We start from the raw sequence: 19,817 nt of genomic DNA, 5'->3' as shown, positions 1-19,817 counted from the left end.
TAATGGTTATTTTGAGATTACAGATACGCCGATCTAAATCCACGTAATGCCAATTCACTGGAAAAACAGAAAAAAAAGCCGCAAAATCTGACAATAACCGTACAATACTGGATTTCAAGGGTCGTTATCTTTTATTTACATACAGGTACACACGATGTGTTTACAGAACTCACAATACAGCCGATAAAAAATAAGGTGTTTAAGGTAGGATTTATTTACTCAAACAAGATAAATACGGCCGGTGCGGAAACAAAATACAAGTAAATCGTCCTTTGACAATCGCAGTCAAAGAGAAAATCGAAAAACAACAAGAAATGTAGACGCGTTTCGCCAACCATGGAGGTGTCTTCTCTAGCAAAAAAAAATAAATAAAAATAAACCAAAGATAGTTTCACGCTCCACAAGGGTGAAAAGAAACTTACCTTTGCTAGCCATCGCAAACACAATACAGTTAGACTATTATATAAGACACAATCTTTTCAACTGCTGGTTTATACACTCAGTAAGCATATATAAATCTGTACAATAAACAATGATTAATATATACAACAGACGAACAAAACCTAAGTTTTTGTGACAATCCTACCACTTTCAGATTACGACTACACAAGAATCGCATCAAGCTATCAAAAGAAAACATACATAATTACAGCGTTGCAGTTGTATAGAAATAAATGTCAACAACAATCTACGAACAATACCATCATCTTGCCCTATTTCGTGTAGAACGAATCCACCTACAACACGAAACGTAAAACTTTCCGGTGCCGCAACCCGAGAACTGCAGTCAAACCGAAACACCGAACTGAACTTAGATGGCCTGTTTATAATAATCAAATGATATTTTTATCATTAAACTAAAATATTAGTGGTACTTATTGTGACAGAAGCAATATGGTAGTAATTTAATGCGGTAACGCCGAACATACAGTTAATTAAAACGCAGCAGGGGCCTGCTGATACGATTATTGGACCAGATTTTGCGGTAATATTGCTGATTATCTTGTGGCAAAAATCGGGATCGGGTTATTTTGAGCAGTAATTGTGTAATTGGTTATTTTATCGAATTGGTACGACCTTCGCATTGACATAATTGTCGGTCGGTGAAGCTGTTAGTGCTTTTTGTATTTTATGTTCTCTTGTTATTGATTATTTAGTAACAAAGTACACAAGTTGTGACACTTTTATTAAATTTTTCGATGTTTGGTGGGGCGTGGTCATTGACCACGTTGCTTATGATGCAGCTATATTTGAGTCTACCTGCATTAAGCGAATTTTGCCAAGTTTATCTCACTCCTACTCAAAGGAAATCTGTACGTATAAACCTCTGCGCGAGGTCAATATTTATAATTGACCCAATGAGCTGCGAATGAGAGTAGTTGGCTTGTTGTTGAATTTTTATTTCCTGGGCCTAAATAAGCTCCAATTGTTTTGATCTCTAAATTTTCCGAATTCTCGATTTTCGATTTTTTGTTTTTTAATTCTTCAAATTTTCGGATTGTCAATATTTCGTTTCTTCGATTCTTTGATTTTTCGGTTTCTTAATGTTTCAATGTATCAAGTTTTAGAATTCCAGTTTCCTCGATTTCAACATCTCAATTTCTCGATTTCCAAATTTCTCACATTTTGGATTGTGCATTTTTTGATTTCTCGATTTTCAATTCGCGATTTCTCGAATTCTCAATATGTTGATTCATTGATTTTTCAATTTCTCGGTTTCTCATTTTTAGATTTTTAGATTTCTTTGTTTTCAATTTCTCGATTTTTGGATTTTTCAAATTTTCATTTTGATTTTTCGAATTCTCAATGAATAATTCGTCTCTTCGATTGTTTGATATTTCGGTTTCTCAATGTTTCAATGTATCAAGTTTTAGAATTCCAGTTTCCTCGATTTCAATATCTCAATTTCTCGATTTCCAAATTTTCGCTAATTTTGGATTGTGCATTTTTTAATTGTTCCATTTTCAATTCGCGACTTCTCGATTTTTCGAATTTTCAATTTTTTGATTTATCGATTTTTCGGTTTCTCAGTTTTAGATTTTTCGATTTCTCACGTTTCAACTTCTCGATTTTTAGATTTTCCTAATTTTCATTTTGATTTTTCGAATGCTCAATATTTCGTTTGATTTTTCGTTTTCTCGATGTTTCAATGTTTCAAGTTCTAGAATTCCAGTATGCTCAATTTCAATATCTCAATTTCTCGATTTCCAAATTTCTCAAATTTTGGATTGTGTATTTTTTGATTTCTCGATTTTCAATTCGCGATTTCCCGATTTCTCGAATTCTCAATTTTTTGATTAACCGATTTTTCGATTTCTCGATTTTTGGATTTTTCGAATTCTCAATATTTCGTTTCTTCGATTGCTTGATTTTTCGGTCTCTCTTTGTTTAAATGTTTCAAGTTCTAGAATTCCAGTTTCCTCGATTTCAATTTCTCAATTTCTCGATTTCAAAATTTCTCAAATTTTGGATTGTGCATTTTTTTATTGTTCCATTCTCAATTTGCGATTTCTCGATTTCTCATTTTTAGATTTCTCAGTTTTCAATTTTTCGATTTTTGGATTTTTCGGTTTTTCGATGTTCAGTTTTTCTCGATTTATCGATTTTTCGAATTTTTGACCTTTCGTTCTTTCAATTTTCCGAGTTCTCAGTTTCTCAATTTTCGATTTTTAGGTTTTTCCAATTTTTCTTGTTTTGATTTTTCGAATTCTTAATTTTTCGTTTTTTCGGTTCGATTTCTCTATGCTTCAATTTTTTGAGTTATCGAATTCCAGTTTTCCCGATTTATCAATTTCGCGATTTCTCGATTTTTCAAATTCTCATTTTTTTTTATTTAAAGACTTTTCTAATTCTCAAGTTTTCGATGTCTCAATTTCTCAATTTTTTGATTTTGCATTTTTCGATTTCTGGATTGTTCGATTTTTCAGTTCTTCGATGTTTCAATTTTTCTGGGTGTTCGATCTCTAGTTCTCTCGATTTCTCAATTTCTGAATTTCCCAATTTCGCAATTTCTCAAATTTTTATTTCTGCATTTTTCGAGTTCTCGAATTTTAGTTTTATCGATTTTCAACTTCGCCATTTCTCGATTTTCAAATGCTCAATTTTTGATTTATCGTTTTTTCCAGTGCTCAATTTCTCGAGTTCCAGATTTCTTAATTTCCTCATTTTCTGATTCTACATTTTTCGATTTTTCAAATTCTAAATTTTTTGATTTATCGAGTTTTCGAATTTTCAAATTCTCGGTTTCTTTGGTCATCGATTTCTCAATTTTGAGATTTTTCGAATTTTCTCGATTTCCCAATTTCTCAATTTCCAAAATTTTTGATACTGCATTTTTCGATTTATCGATTTTCAATTTCGCGATTTCTCGAATTGTCATTTTTTTTAATTTAAGGATTTTTCCAATTCACGATTTCTCCATTTCTTAAGTTCTCTATTTTTTTATTTTTCAGGGTCCTCGATTTCTAGTTCTTTCGATTTCTCGATTTCTCGGTTTCCCAATTTCGCAATTTCTCAAATTTTTAATTCTGCATTTTTTGAATTCTCAAATTCTAGTTTTCTCGATTTTCAGCTTCGCGATTTTTCAAATGCTCAATTTTTAAATTAACGACTTTTCCAATGCTCAATTTCTCAAGTTCTGGATTTCTCAATTTCCTCATTTTTGAGTCTACATTTTTCGATTTCTTTTTCTCGATTTTTCAAATTCAAAGTTTTTTGATTTATCGAGTTTTCGAATTTTCAAATTCTCGGTTTCTTTGGATATCGATTTCGTAATTTCTCCATCTTTAGATTTTTCGAATTTTCATTTTGATTTTTCGAATTCTCAATTTTTCGTCTCTTCGAATGTCCGATTTTTCGATTTTCGGTATTTTGATTTTTCGAGTTCTCAATTGTCGACTTTTCGATGTTTAGATTTTTTCGATTTATCGATTTTTCGAATTTTTAACGCTTCGTTTTTTCAATTTTTTTATTTTTAATTTTCCGAGTTCTCAATTTCTCAACTTTCGATTCTTAGGTTTTTCCAATTTTTGTTGTTCTGATTTTTCGATGCTTCAATTTTTCGAGTTCTCGAATTCTAGTTTTCCCGATTTTTTAATTTCTCCATTTTTAAATTTTTCGAATTTCCATTTTGATTTTTCGAATTTTCAATTTTTCGTTTTTTCGATTGTCCGATTTTTCGAGTTCTCAATTTTCGACTTTTCGGTTTTTCGATGTTCAGATTTTTTCGATTTCTCAATTTCTCAAATTTTTGATACTGCATTTTTCGATTTATTGATTTTCAATTTCGCGATTTCTCGATTTTTCGAATTATAATAATACGTTTATTCATTCCAACAGACGTTAGTCTATGGTGGACATGTATACACAAAAAGACATTAAATTCAGCTTAAACTAAACTTACAATTAAAAAAAAATCTAAAAAAAAAAAAATTTAAATCTAACATCAGAACAAATATTATGTACATATATATATTATTGTGCATATCGTGCTAATAACTTTTTTTTGAAAGATGCTTTATTAAAATTAGCGTGAAAAATATCAATGCTATCGTCTAAAGTACAGTTATTATAAAGTCTAAAACATGTAATTAAGGGGCTATTAAAGTGATGATAAGAATTTGGAATTTGATAGTAAAAAGTGGATGGATTTCTGCACAATAAACGAGGAACACAAAAGTTAATATTATTTAGTAACGCTGGACAGAATATGTCACCACGCACCAATTTCTGCAAAAATACAAAACAAGCAATATTTCGTCTATACTCGAGAAAATTTTCATTCACTATATTAAGAAGAGCTCTCTGGTTACAATGACTAACAGGATAACAGTTGAACATTTTAAAATACAGATACTTAGCAAATTTCCTGTTAACGTTTTCTATAATATTAATATAAATTTGGTGATGAGGTCTCCAAATTATAGAACAGTATTCTAACTTTGACCTAACTAGACTATAATAAAGCTGTTTAATACATAAAATATTATTAAATTCTTTAGTATTTCTACAGATGAAGCCAAGTGTCTTGATAGCTGAATTTGTTATATCAATGATATGAGGAACAAATGACAATGCAGAGTCTACAATTATGCCTAAATCGCGTATTTGATTACAGTTTTCTAGCAAAGTTCCATTAATATTGTAATAAAAATTAAAATTAGTGTCTTTCCTGGAGAATGTAATTTTTCTACATTTTTTTTTATTAAGGCTTAACTTATTCTGTTCACACCACAGCGCTAATTTATCTACATTATCTTGTAAAACTAAACAATCTCTGTTCGTTTTTATTACTTTAGCTATTTTTAAATCATCGGCATATATAAACGCTCTACAACTAATAACATTTAGGACATCATTGAAGAAAACAGTAAATAACAGCGGGCCTAGGTTTGAGCCTTGAGTAACTCCGCTGTTAACAGGAAATAATGTTGACTGGACTCCATGAATTTCAACAAATTGTTCCCTACCAAACAGGAGATTTCTAAAAATCATTACTAGCTGATGACATATTCCTAATGTATCAAGTTTTTTTAACAATATGCAATGATCTACTCTATCAAAAGCTTTGGATAAATCAGTGTATATGGCATCAACTTGAAAGCGATTATCTAAAGCCAAGGATACGTATTCGGTGAATTCACATAAATTGGTGAGAGTGGATCTTCCTTTTATAAATCCATGCTGTTCTAAGGCAATTGTTGAAATACAGTGGGTATACAGGAAGTCTGACATAATACATTCAAATAATTTAGCATAGTTCGATATAAGTGCTATCGGTCTGTAATTTACAATGTTAGCTTTGTCACCAGCTTTAAACACAGGAAATACACGAGAGACTTTCCACATTTGTGGATAAATAGACGACTTTAAAATTAAGTTGTATATATGACATAAAGGTTTTAACAAATACTGAAGACAATCAATCACTAAAAATGCCGGTATATCATCTGGACCACAAACGAAATTTGGTTTAATTTTTTTCGCAGCTTTTAAAATATCACAGTCATTAATCACAGGCAGGTTGAATATGAGATTGTTATCACAGACAGAATTATCACAGATGGAATTATCACAAATAGGATTATCACTTACTAAAGAGCATCGGCAGCTTCCGCAGTATTCACAGTTAATTTTATTACAACTTGATGCAACACAGGGTTTATGGTTGTCATTGGTGTAAACACTTGCGAATTGTGATGCAAATGCGTTCACTATGTCTTGCGGATTAGATATTATAACACCATCACCAGCTGTCATGCAACTGGGAACACAAGTAGTTTTCCTCCTTTTATTTACGAATGACCAAAACTTCTTTGGGTCATTATGAAGTGAATTTTCAGCCTCACTGATGAAGACTTTATAAGCTTGCCGAATATTACGTCGTATGTCGCATTTTAGAATTCTTATTCTATCCAAGTAAGTTAACAATTTACTTTTCCTGTAGAGATTCCATAGCCTGTGTTTTTCTTTAATGCTGGATATAATCGTTTTTGTGAACCAGGGAGGGTAATATGTCTTCGCTGATGACGAACACTTCGGAACATAAACATTTAATAATTTAAGATTGATATCATAAAAAGTAGAACATGCTGTCTCAACATCCACTGTGTCTAAAACTTCTGACCAGTCAGTTTCAATAAAGGCATTATACAATCTTACTAAATCTGCTTTACGAAAATTAAATTTTACTGTGTTCGATGTTCTTGGAAATGGATTACTTGATTGGTCTTTGATAAATATATTGATGTCCAAGCAAGGGTGGTGAGCATCTTCACGAACTAATGGAAAATTGCTATTTGTTACTTCAGCTGAGACTTCATCAGTTGTCAAAACTATGTCCAAGATTCTGTTGTTGGAGTTTAAAACTGAATTATTTTGTTTCAAATTATTCATGGAAATGAAGTGAGAATAAATATTGAAGATGTGTGACGAGTTCCGGCCAGATGCACAATCTACTAACTCAGGTATATTAAAATCGCCTACAATAACAACCGGATTTGAAAAATCAATGGCACTTTCAATATACTCAAAGATTTGAGTGTATGCATCAACATGTAATGCTGGCGGAATGTATATCACAACGAAAGTGAAAGTACTATTACCTTGAACTTTGATACCAATAAGATCTATCTCAGGTACCGGAGAAATAAGGTTTAGTCGTTCAGCTACAAAACCAATTTTGACTGCCGCTAGTACGCCACCACCTCTTCTTTTATTTCTGTCACATCGAAAGATTTCAAAATGTTGAGGAAAAAGTTCAGCTGAAAAAACATTTTCATGAAGCCATGTTTCGGTCAGTAACAATATATCTGCTTCTATGTCACAGCAGTTGTTATAAAATTCTTGCACTTTAGAATTCAAACCACGCGCATTTTGGTAAATTAGTGTATATGTTGATGTAGTATTGAGTATGTTATAATTAATAGATGACGATGAATTGGATGTCTGTTGGATGTTCATTCGTTTTTTGTTTCAACAATTTTCGGCATGCCATTGTAGTATCTTAATCGAATATTATTTTCACCATTGTCACGACGCCTTTTAAATTCCTTACGAACAGCAAAAGCCCTATTCTGTTGGAGCCGAGTTAGATCAGTATTGAAGAAAATGTTGTTACCGAAACGGTGCCGTATTAGTTTTTTAACTATATTTGGATTATTAAATTCGACTTTAATAATTCTACAACGATTTGGGATAAGTTTCCCTAAACGGGTGAGATTAAGTACACTTTGGCCCAAATCACTGGGCATTGCCGACTTTATGAGATTCATAACGATTTCCTCGTCTGCTTGTTTTTGTTGAGCTGCCTCTCCTTGGTACTCCGGAACACCTCTCACATTGTGAGACCGATGTATTCGCTCAACAGCCTCTTCTACAGCTGCCTCCTCTACTTCTGGACCAGATTCCCCTGTTTGTTGTTTTCCAGATTTCACATGTTCGATCTCCTCTCTCAATTTTTTGTTTTCTGTGACCAACTCTTCGATAACCTTTTTCATATCATTGACGATAGCCGATAAGGAATTGATAGTTTGGACCAGGTTTTCTTGGTTAGGTAGAGTATCGTTATCAGATGTTTGAACATTTTGTTCACAGCACTTTTTTTTATCTGCACAACTTAGATGAGACCAAACACTGCAATCACTACAATAAATTCTTTTCTTAACTGCTGGGTTACCACAAACGAAGCAGAACACTTTATCGCCCTGTTGACTGTACGCCATCTTGAATGTTATTCGATTATCAATTTTTTTAATTTAAAAATTTTTCCTGTTGTCGAGATCTCGATTTCTCAATTACTTCAGTTCTCTATTTTTTGATTCTGCATTTTTCGAGTTCTCGAACTCTAGTTTTTTCGATTTTCAGCTTCGGGATTTTTCAAATGCTCAATTTTTGATTTATCGATTTTTCCAATGCTCAATTTCTCGAGTTCTGGATTTCACAATTTCCTCTTTTTTGGATTCTACATTTTTGATTTCTTGATTTTCAATTTGTGATTTCTCGATTTTTCAAATTTTCAATTTTTTGATTTATCGATTTTTCGAATTTTCAAATTCTCGGTTTCTTAAATCATCAATTTCCCAATTTCTTCGCTTTTAGATTTTTGAAATTCTCAATTTTTCGTTTTTTCGACTGTCCGATTTTTCGAGTTCTTAATCTTTTTGAATTTTCAATTTCCGAGTTCTCAATTTCTCAATTTTCGATGTTTAGGTTTTCCTATTTTTGTTTTTTCGATTTTTCGAATTCTCAATTTTTAGTTTTTTCGGTTCGATTATTCAATGTTTCAATTTTTCGAGTTCTCGAATTCTAGTTTTCTCGAGTTCTCAATTTCTCGATTTCTAGATTTCACGATTTCTCTATTTCCCATTTTCTCAATTTCTCAAATTTTTATTCTGCATTTTTCGATTTAACGATTTCAATTTCCCGATTTCTCGATTTTTTGAATTCTCATTTTTCTGATTTAAGGATTTTTCCAATTCTCGAGTTCTCGATTTCTCAATTTCTTAAGTTTTTCATTTTTGATTCTGGATTTTTTGATTTCTCGTTTATTCCATTTTACAGTTTTTCGATGTTTCAGTTTTTCAGGGTCTTCGAATTATAGTTTTCTCAATTTCCCAATTTCTCGATTTCCCAATTTCGCAATTTCTCAAATTTTAAATTTCGCATTTTTCGGCTTCTCGAATTCTAGTTTTCTCGATTTTCAGCTTCACGATTTTTCAAATACTCAATTTTTGATTTATCGATTTTTCCAATGCTCAATTTCTCGAGCTCTGGATTTCTCAATTTCCTCATTTTTGATTCTACATTTTTCGATTTCTTGATTTTCAATGCGCGATTTCTCGATTTTTCAAATCCAAAGGTTTTTGATTTATCGAGTTTTCGAATTTTCTAATTCTCGGTTTCTTTGGTCATCGATTTCGTAATTTCTCCATCTTTAGATTTTTCGAATTTTCATTTTGATTTTTCGAATTCTCAATTTTTCGTCTCTTCGAATGTCCGATTTTTCGATTTTCGGTATTTTGATTTTTCGAGTTCTCAATTCTCGACTTTTCGATGTTTAGATTTTTTCGATTTATCGATTTTTCGAATTTTTAACGCTTCGTTTTTTGAATTTTTTTATTTTTAATTTTCCGAGTTCTCAACTTCTCAACTTTCGATTCTTAGGTTTCTCCAATTTTTGTTGTTCTGACTTTTCGATGCTTCAATTTTTCGAGTTCTCGAATTCTAGTTTTCCCGATTTCTTAATTTCTCCATTTTTAGATTTTTCAAATTTCCATTTTGATTTTTCGAATTTTCAATTTTTCGTTTTTTCGATTGTCCGATTTTTCGAGTTCTCAATTTTCGACTTTTCGGTTTTTCGATATTCAGATTTTTTCGATTTCTCAATTTCTCAAATTTTTTATACTGCATTTTTCGATTTATCAATTTTCAATTTCGCGATTTCTCGATTTTTCGAATTATCAATTTTTTTAATTTAAGAATTTTTCCTGTTGTCGAGATCTCGATTTCTTAATTTCTTCAGTTCTCTATTTTTTTATTCTGCATTTTTCGAGTTCTCGAATTCTAGTTTTCTCGATTTTCAGCTTCAGGATTTTTCAAATGCTCAATTTTTGATTTATCGATTTTTCCAATGCTCAATTTCTCGAATTTTGTATTTCACAATTTCCTCTTTTTTGGATTCTCGATATTTCAATTATCAATTTTTTGATTTATCGATTTTTCGAATTTTCAAATTCTCGATTTCTTTGGTCATCGATTTCTCAATTTCTCCATTTTTAGAATTCTCAATTTTTCGTTTTTTCGACTGTCCGATTTTTCGAGTTCTCAATTTTCGACTTTTCGGTTTTTCGATGTTCAGATTTGATTTTTCGATTTTGCGATTTTTCGAATCCTTAATCTTTTTGAATTTTCAATTTTCCGAGTTCTCTATTTCTCAATTTTCGATTTTTCGGTTGTTCCTATTTTTGTTTTTTTGATTTTTCATTTTTTCGGTTCGATTTTTCGATGTTTCAATTTTTCGAGTTCTCGAATTCTAGTTTTCTCGATTTCCGGATTTCTCGACTTCTCTATTTCCAAATTTCTCCATTTCTCAATTTTTTGAATTCTCATTTTTTTTATTCTGGATTTTTCAATTTCTCGATTGTTCAAATTTCCAGTTTTTCGATGTATCAATTTTTTTCGAATTCTTGTTTTCTCGATTTCCCAATTTGGCAATTTTTCAAATTTTAAATTTTGCATTTTTCGGCTTCTCAAATTCTAGTTTTCTCGATTTTCAGTTTCGCGATTTTTCAATGCTCAGTTTTTCATTTATCGATTTTTCCAATGCTCAATCTCTCGAATTTTGGATTTAACATTTTTTGTTTTCTTGATTTTCAATTGGCGATTTCTCGATTTTTCAATTTTCAATTTTTTGATTTATCGATTTTTCGAATTTTCAAATTCTCGGTTTCTATAGTCATCAATTTCCCAGTTTCTTCACTTTTCGATTTTTAAAATTCTCAATTTTTCGTTTTTTCGACTGTCCGATTTTTCGAGTTCTCAATTTTCGACTTTTCGGTTTTTCGATGTTGAGATTTTTTCGATTTAGCGATCTTTCGAATTCTTAATCTTTTTGAATTTCCAATTGTCCGAGTTCTCAATTTCTCAGTTTTCTATTTTTAGGTTTTTCCTATTTTTGTTTTTTTGATTTTTCGAAATCTCAAATTTTTGTTTTTTCGGTTCGATTTTTCGATGTTTTAATTTCTTTTTAAATTCTCGAATTCTAGTTTTCTCGATTTCCCAATTTCTCGATTTCTCGATTTCTCTATTTCCCAATTTCTCAAATTTTTAATTCTGCATTTTTCGATTTTCAGTTTCGCGATTTCTAGATTTTTTGAATTTTCATTTTTTTATTTAAGGATTTTTCCATTTGTGGAGTTCTCGATTTTTCATTTTCTTGTTTTCCAGTTTTTCATTCTGGATTTTTCGATTTCTCGATTGTTCGATTTTTCGAGTTCTCGAATTCTAGTTTTCTCCATTTTCAATGTTGCAATTTCTCGATTTTTCAAATGCTCAATTTTTGATTTAGCGATGTTTCCAGTGCTCAATTTCTCGAGTTTCTTTTTTATTTTATCGAAGTTTTTTAGATTTTTCGATTTCTCAATTTGTGTTTTTTTTAATTGTCCGATTTTTCGATTTTCTGCATTCCGATTTTGAGTTCTCAATTCTCGAATTCTCGGTTTATCAATTTTTCGAATTTTTAATTTTTCATTTTTTGATTTTTCAATTTTCCGAGTTCTCAATTTCTCAATTTTCGATTTTTAGATTTTTCCAAATTTTACTTTTTTGATTTTTCGAATTCTCCATTTTTCGTTTTTTCGGTTGTTGGATTTTTGGATATTTCAATTTTTCGAGTACTCGAATTCTAGTTTTTTGTTTCTGCATTTTTCGGTTTTTTGGTTTTTCGAATTTTCATTCCTATTTTTCGAATTGTGATTTTTCGAATTCTGAATTTTCCGTTTTTGGAGTGTAATTTTTTTTAATTTTTGGATTTTTCGCTTCTCGTCTCTTCGATTGATAGATTTCTCAATTTCCCGATTCTCAGGATTACTCGATTTCTCAGTTTCTCCATTTTTGTATTTCAATTTTTCGATTTTTCTTTTTTTATAGAAAATTTCTCGCAGATCGAATCTGGGGTGTTTACGAATAGAAGAATTAAACTGTGGTGTGTTTCATGATCGTAGAGTACGAGTAGAGTGGTCTCCCATTTCCGTCTGTTTGTCTGTCTGTCTGCATGTCTTTGTAGATTTTTATTAGGCAGATAATCTGCGAAACCACTGGGCCGATTGTCGTCAAATTTTGTATGTAGATTAGCAATATCATGTACATGATAAAACGCTAACTAAAATTTGGCTGATCATTCCCATCAACAATCTGATGTCTAAATTATTACTAAACCAAACACCAACGAGCACCAAACCAATTACAGCGTCCGATGTGGTGGGTTAAATGTTATACAATAATATACTCCTATACTTGTGGTGTACGAATTCATTTTTGATTTTTTTCAAGAAACGGCCAAATTTTCGCAAACAAATTAACACAGTATAAAAACATGTTACCACTAACACAGTATATCAACTTCATGGAGTAGTGGCGTATATATCGGTACATGGATAAACATAAACAATCGAAGTTAAGCATGTACACTGATAAAAACACACTAGATTTGTTTTTGGACTGTACTTCAAGGGCGCGGGAAGGTCTATCGAAATAACCTTGGACCAATTTTTTGTTCATGTCAGATTTTATTTTTTAATTGTTTGACCAATTGACACTATCGACAAACCGCCACTGATCTAGAGTATATCATATTGTCATTCTCATTAGACAGATAAATAATTTATATTAAATTATCTTTACTATGCTACAAAAATTATAGTATTTCGCTTTGAATTTTCAAAATAATAATAAAATAGAACTTTTAGAAAGAACAGAATGAATAGTAAGTAGGAAAAGTGGCATTACGTAAGATACACAATAAAACCTTCTACAAAATCGTCATTACACCCTCAAGCTGAAAATAATATACCACGTTCTAGATCTGGTTATAAACAACGGCGTTCACAAAATTTCTACAATCCAAACCGATCGTGACATTCACGTGAAACAACTTTAGCAGATTCTGTCTATGCCAATACGAAAAAGAATGTTGTTATTGCAAACCTGTTATTATTTTAACCTTCAGGAAGGCAAATTGTGGCCATTATGTAACTCGGCTAGAAAAAGTGCATTTTATTTTAGCCAGTTCTCGAATTTCTACATCGCTGCGGAAACCTACATTCACACAATTTCGGTCCACGTTCAAACAAAAACAGTAAAAATTATTAATAGCGTTGTGAGTAATTTAACTTCATGTTGTAAATCACAATTTATGGTGCCGCTGATTCCTTAAGCGTTGCAAGATAAGCTATGATACGCGACAATAATTTGAATTTTACAGTACAATGATTGTATTTAGCATGTCGTCAGATTACAATCTGCCGGATTACAACGATCTCATTTCCAGCTACTGCCTCATGACGTTCTTGCTCCTTTCGGTAAATACCTTGTTTGATAGTGTATTGTCAATGGAAACGAAAAGCAAACAATTTGTCACACACATTTCATTCTACGATTATTATCAACGTTCAAATAAACACCGTACGTTACACCAACGACCATAATTAATGGTATTTACCTACCGCAATTACGCTCCTTTTATACACGTATTGTCAACAAAAGTAAGCTAGTAATTGGCTACAAAAAACAAACATGCATTTGTTGGACGCAGCCAACGCGGACTTCAATTTCGCAAAAACATTACAGTCATTACTTTAATTTCCAAACAAATTAATTGAACAATAGAGGATCTTTAAAGCTGAAAACAATACATGGTAGCAATTATATTTATCAACGTATGTACTTATTTATTAAGTATCTGCATTAGAACAATGGTGGTCAATAAATCTGAAATCTTATCATAAAGAACGGAAACAATGATTAGCGTTTTTAGGTTCGAAAAATTCAAGTATTGTTCACCAAAACCACCTTAGACAACTTAATTTATCTTTGACTGTAGTTCTTGGATTTTTACGGTTACTTTTATTTATTGTTCGCTATGTAGCTGTCTGCCGATCCGAGGCTTGATCATTATTAATTGACCATTTCGCTTGCTTTGTAGCAGGAAAAGGCCAATTTCTTAAATAATCCACCATGGAAGACTTAACAAGAAATCAAAAGCCGAAATAATGGCTTTTGTTACACCATGGTCGAACATCTTTTAACGACGGATAATTGCGTCGCAAAAATTCCAACGAAAATATTTTAATAAAATTTGCGACGTTTCTTAACGAAGATGGCCCCCATCATTGTGTTTAAAAGTCAGGAAACTGAAACGACACGACCAGATGAGATAATTTACATTCAGAACATGTTTTGAACAGGTCGCAATGACAATATAAAATGTTAATTCAAGTTTGATAATCAGGAGATTATCGTCGTAATTGACAATTTATCTCGAACGGTGTACAACAAAATCGAATAGTTGGAGGCATGGGCGGCGACTCTGCGCCGACAAAGGGAGCGGTTTCCCAGTAATCTTTTATCGCACGGAGTTTTTAGAATATTTTTTTAAACACAGTGTCCAGGATCAAAATCTAGGTTTATTTCTTTTATAAAGTAAATTGTAAAATATTGTCACTAAGAATAAGTTTTCGCTAAGGCTAATCTAGAAAGTTCGTCGCGCCTATGCTTTTGAAGCTCTTTCGAGAAAATTCCGCTATCGTGTAAAAGTTAAGTGCTATCTACAAAACTTATGTAAAGTGTTTGAAATTTGTATCAACAAAGCGAGTTTGTAAAAACGTATCAGCAGCGCAAAAACACTCCAACTTATCAGGATATTACATGGCTTTTGAGTCATCGAATCCCAGAACTCAAAAAATAGTGCTGGTAATGTTCGATGATCACTACGAAGCACACACAGGTTTTTTGGCCTTTGGAATTTTTTATCAGTTGTCAGCTCGATGTTCTGGTCTGCATATCAATTAACTGGCACTTCAGCAACAGGGAATCGATCTACACTTTTTTTCTCTGTTTCTAGACACTCTTAACAAGCGGTAAAAAATCTGCACATGATGGACGGCTTTTCTGGCGCTGTTGGGCGTAATTATTTCGGAAACCCCTTTACACAAACTTTCGAACGGTATGGAAAAAAGGCGATTAATCTTCGCAACAACGAATTTATGGTGAAAAGGAAGCAACCGAAACATTTATCACGCCAAGTGTTTGGTGGTTTCATTTCATGAAAACGTGCTAGCGTTTAAGTAATATTAAATGCTTGCATCATGGGGTGTCCGCCCCCTACTAACCTTGACCCCTAACAGCTGAATATCAGGAAACGTGGAGAACCAGCTTGGCAACACATTCTAGACTCAGAAAAAAGAGACAAATAAGCGGGGCAAAAACAAGCAAAACAAAAAGCACTGGGGTCACTTACGGTTTCTTGTGCTAGACACAAGACAATGCGACATTCTTCGAGCCGGTAAACAAGTATCGAGTTTCGCAATGTGATGTTTAAGCAGAAAACATGATTAAAGGGGGCGAAAGCGACTTACATTTTGAAGTGGTGTTTCGTCCACGTCTGGGGGGTGATGATGGGGCGGCGGGGACACTTTACTTTAAATAAAACATTGACACACTTATTTTAGCTATATCTACTTCAAACGTTGTTGTTTTAATTGATCTTCATCGAAAAATTGTCACGCAAAATTTCCGTTTCAGGTTAGGTACCAGAAAATTGTTGGAGCTTACATGATACCGGAAAACCGATTTTCTGGTCCACAGTTTTACATGGCTTAACGAATTGGTTATTTTTTACGCACAATACCAAAATAATCGATATTTAGGAGAGTATTCTTGCGAACGTACACAAACTCGGTTTAATTTTGACAGAACCTCTCCTATTTTTGTTATAGGTTGGAATCTGCGCATGCGCACAATCTGCATTGATTAATTTTTAAAATCGGATTAACAATAATCCTTTAATTAATAATTTATATTTGAATTCGCGGAACTCTATTCACACAAAGCAAATAATTTCAAACTCTCAACAGGATTCATTTATTCCAGAAAATAAATTACAAAACTTGATGCTCACACAGCAGATGCTTAAAGGCTTATAATCATATTCTTTCTTAATCAACTTATATCTACAAGATATTAAAATGCTAGTCGCTCTCATCGTGTCGCCTAGACTTCTTTTTTCTATGTCGGTGACTGGGGCTCCTAGATCTTGATTTGTGTCTTCGAGATCTGCTCCTTGACCTTTCCCTCCTGTGGGACCTCTCCCTTTCCCTATCCCTAGGTCGCTCAGATCTCCCCCTGCTGACATCTCTGGCTCGTTCTCTTTCTTTGGAGTCCCTCCTTCCAGGACTATCTTTCCTGGGTGAAGGTACAGGCATTGGCATGTTCACTGGAGGCCCCATGTGCATATTAGGTGGCGGTCCTAGAGGATTAGGACCAGGAGTCAAAGACTTAATTTCAGAGGGAGCCCAATTGGGAGGTTCACCTTCAGGACCCCATTGTGAATCTTGAGTTGGTTCGTAACCACCATAGAAAGGCTCCGGTTCAGGATTGAACCCATACTCTGGTTGAAACTCCTCAAACGTGCTAGGTGGAGGGACCGACATATCAGGAAATCCTGTAGGTTTCCTACTGTACTCCCTCCTGTCAGCTGTCATCACCTACAACAAAAAACTCAACAAAAAGAACCAAATTTTTCTAAACTAATACTTGAATCACATTCATTTTAGGTGGTTCCGCTTTCCCGACTGGAGTAGGTGTCGCCCTTTGCGCCGTCCCCCCAATCACGTCAATAGACCCCGTCATCCTCCGACCTGGTGGCGGACCTGCTTTGCGTATCCCCAAGAAATTACCAGAATATTTACTGTTGTCATTCATAATAGGCACAGTACCTCTTGCAATTGAAGTCATTTGCGCCGCTAGACCGACTCCAGACTCAGTCATCCTCATCCTAAAATTTAAAAAAATTGATTCACCCAACAACAAATAACTTCCTCGAGTACCGTTTCTGCCTCTCACAGTACGCCCTCCACGTATCCTCATTGAACCCGTAGTTAAAGTAATCCGTAATATCCGCTCCCGGTTTTCGCCACGGCTTGTCCTCCAACGAATCCAAGTTATACTCAGTAGCGGGAACCCCATTGATCATCCCCGCTTGGTCAAACTCATCAACCGAAAACTTCCCCGGTTGCTGAGCCTGTTTACTCTTATCCACAGGCGCCGTAGTTGTCAACAAGTTCCCTCTTTTGATATTCAGCGACGTGTACGACGGGGTTGTCTTAATATCACCAATCACGACGTTCACGTCGTCGTCGCTATCATCGTCGAGATCTTCCTCTTCGCCGTTTTGCCGCACCTCGCCGTCCTCTTCATCCTCTTTCTCGTCTGGTGGGGCTGCTTCTTTTTCAGGGGGTTCATCGTCCACGCCTGGCGGTTTATCGTCGTCAACAACCTGAAAGTGAGGTTAGAAAAGGTTTTGGGTTTGTTTTCGGACGCACCTTTGGAGCCGGCTCGGTGCTGTTTTCGGTGGGTTCGGGGGCCGGATCGTCGGCCGGAGGGGCTTCAGGTGGGGCTTCATCGTGAGCATTTTCTTGCTGATCGCCGTATAACCACTGGTCGTCGCTTTCCGCGTCGTCGGCCATTTTGACATTTCTAATTTTCCCCTAAACCGGAAACGAATTTCACGTTTATATATTTTTTAAAACTTACTTTCATAGTTTTGTTGTTTTTCGTGATCCAAAAACGGTGAACTACTGTAATAATAATAAAACTGCTGATTCAACGTTTAAAGATTTTGAAACCAAACGTTTTCCCGCTACGAATTAGACACAATCTAGGGACTTTCGTACCGTGAGATTAGTAACTTCCTCTCTTGTTTCGTTCTTTCAGTTTACTTCATCGCAATGGGTGAGTACGTGCTAGAATATTTTTAGAAAATCTATCATCATCCGTGTTTATTAGTTGCTTTCTTGTATCTAAAATACGCTAGTATTATTGCTGCATATTAGTAAAGTAGTTTTCAATCCAAATTTTCGTGAATTTAATAGAACTATTGGTAATATTTTGCACTTAACCTTTAACTTGTCCAACAATAACACATTTTCACTATGATGAATTGTTTTGTTAATTTTGTCCTATGTGTTGTGCTGACGACAAAAAAACATCCCACAGCGATCTGATTACCCCAAAATTAGTCATATTTAGTTTTGTTTGGGACTTGAATAACGATTGCTTGTTTTAGGTATCAGCAGAGACCATTGGCATAAACGGAGGGCTACGGGAGGTAAAAGGAAACCTCTCCGTAAGAAGAGGAAGTTTGAGTTAGGGCGTCCGGCCGCCAATACAAAATTGGGCCCCAGAAGAATCCACTATGTCCGCACGCGTGGTGGCAACCTGAAATACAGAGCTTTGAGGTTAGACACTGGTAATTTCGCTTGGGGTAGCGAAGGCACCGCTCGCAAGTCGCGTATCATTGACGTCGTCTACAACGCGAGCAACAACGAGTTGGTCCGTACCAAAACTTTGGTGAAGAATGCCATTGTTGTGGTTGATGCCACTCCCTTCAGACAGTGGTACGAAGGCCACTATGTTTTACCTCTTGGACGCAAGAAGGGGGCTAAGTTGGTGAGTCTATTCAAGTTTGTTTTGTTTATTATAAGTGAAAATGATGAGTTTGATTGCGTGTCATATGACATACTATGCATGATTAAAAAGATTTGGCCTTTTGCTGATGAATTTAAGTGGTGTGAGGCCATAATAGTGCCTAGTTGTACTCATACTTTGTTTTATTGTAGACTCCTGAAGAAGAAGCCATTTTGAATAAGAAACGCAGCAAAAAGGTGCAAAAGAAATATGAAACACGGCAAAAGACGGCGAAAGTGGAGCCAGCTCTTGAGGAGCAGTTCCAAACCGGTAGACTTCTAGGTGAGTTTGGTTTAGTATTGGTTAAATTCACGTTCGTTTTTACTGTGATGAAAAATTTTAAGCGAGTTCATCTTTTGGTGGTTTTCGTTTTGAATCTGCCTTCGAACAATGATTTGCTTTGTCATAGTTACTCTGACTTCAATTTTGTGCTTATTGTAGCACGTGGATGTGGTTGGATTTTTTCTAATGGGTGGTTTTGTTGTAGCTTGCTTGGCATCCCGACCTGGACAATGTGGAAGAGCAGATGGTTACGTTTTGGAAGGAAAGGAACTAGAATTTTACATGCGTAAGATTAAGTCTAAGAAAGCCAAGTGAAGAGTATTTTATAATGGCTTTTAATAAAAGTTGACACCAACGTGGTGTTTATTTTTGTTTATATCAAAGTTTACCTATTTTATCCAATCATCCTATCAATTCAGAAAGCCCCAATAAAATTCCTACAGATTTTTGCGAAAGTAGGTTTTTGACAAACTTAAAAATATCGCATGATTAAAAAAAAAAGTTGGCTAGTAGGCCATGAAACTTATGATGGCGTTACAAGTCAGTGTTGCCACAATTTTTTTAGTATTAAATTTCAAAAGTTACTAATAGACAATTTTTACTCCAATATGGTACTTTTGATCCAACAGACGAATTAAAATGGGATTTATAAACTTGCTGTTGAGTTTGAAGTTCCCGCTAACCTTGCTTTTATAGCTGAAAATTGTCACTTATAAATTCTCTTGCCAAGTTGCCGTTGATAGTAACTTTGATGTTCAACTTTTGCCGTATTTAAAAGGGTTGTATAAAAAAAA

At 34.0% G+C, this 19,817-nt stretch overlaps 3 protein-coding genes across 6 annotated transcripts in view; 1 reads left to right on the top strand and 2 right to left on the bottom strand.

Annotated features, from left to right (window-relative positions):
- Positions 1-15,961, bottom strand: part of LOC135133657 (TLD domain-containing protein 2) — a 213,917-nt gene extending 197,956 nt beyond the window's left edge. For both annotated transcript variants that reach the window (XM_064062119.1, XM_064062122.1), the window contains exon 1: positions 15,633-15,961. Coding sequence is in view for 1 of the 2 variants with exons in the window: in XM_064062122.1 (XP_063918192.1) it covers positions 15,633-15,634 (2 nt within the window). In the remaining variant the exon portion in view is untranslated. The remainder of the gene's footprint in view (positions 1-15,632) is intronic.
- A 162-nt stretch (positions 15,962-16,123) lies between these two features.
- LOC135133510 (pre-mRNA 3'-end-processing factor FIP1-like) lies at positions 16,124-17,873 on the bottom strand. Of its 3 annotated transcripts, none has more exons than XM_064061948.1 (6): positions 17,809-17,873; positions 17,598-17,762; positions 17,103-17,551; positions 16,810-17,050; positions 16,586-16,760; positions 16,124-16,522 (listed from the first exon to the last, which is right to left on the bottom strand). In XM_064061948.1, exons 1-6 carry the CDS (start codon positions 17,812-17,814, stop codon positions 16,245-16,247), a joined length of 1,314 nt encoding a protein of 437 aa, XP_063918018.1. In that variant the 5' UTR covers positions 17,815-17,873; the 3' UTR covers positions 16,124-16,244. The 3 variants fall into 3 exon arrangements, with proteins under 3 accessions (XP_063918018.1, XP_063918019.1, XP_063918017.1); XM_064061949.1 differs by having other exon boundaries at positions 16,124-16,760; positions 16,810-16,925; positions 16,992-17,050; XM_064061947.1 differs by having other exon boundaries at positions 16,124-16,760.
- Positions 17,874-17,926: 53 nt separating this feature from the next.
- Positions 17,927-19,378, top strand: LOC135133511 (small ribosomal subunit protein eS8). Its single transcript, XM_064061951.1, has 4 exons — positions 17,927-18,006; positions 18,341-18,723; positions 18,894-19,023; positions 19,229-19,378. The coding sequence occupies exons 1-4, from the start codon at positions 18,003-18,005 to the stop codon at positions 19,336-19,338; spliced, it is 627 nt and encodes a 208-aa protein (XP_063918021.1). The 5' UTR covers positions 17,927-18,002; the 3' UTR covers positions 19,339-19,378.
- The last annotated feature ends 439 nt before the right edge of the window (positions 19,379-19,817 follow it).

The sequence above is a fragment of the Zophobas morio genome, unplaced genomic scaffold, assembly GCF_036711695.1.
Source record: "Zophobas morio isolate AGI-343-1 ecotype UQ-CSIRO unplaced genomic scaffold, CSIRO_AGI_Zmor_V1 ptg000022l, whole genome shotgun sequence".
Lineage (NCBI taxonomy): Eukaryota > Metazoa > Arthropoda > Insecta > Coleoptera > Tenebrionidae > Zophobas > Zophobas morio.
The sequence above is the reverse complement of the archived record's forward strand: the minus strand, read 5'-3'. Positions and strand labels throughout refer to the sequence as shown.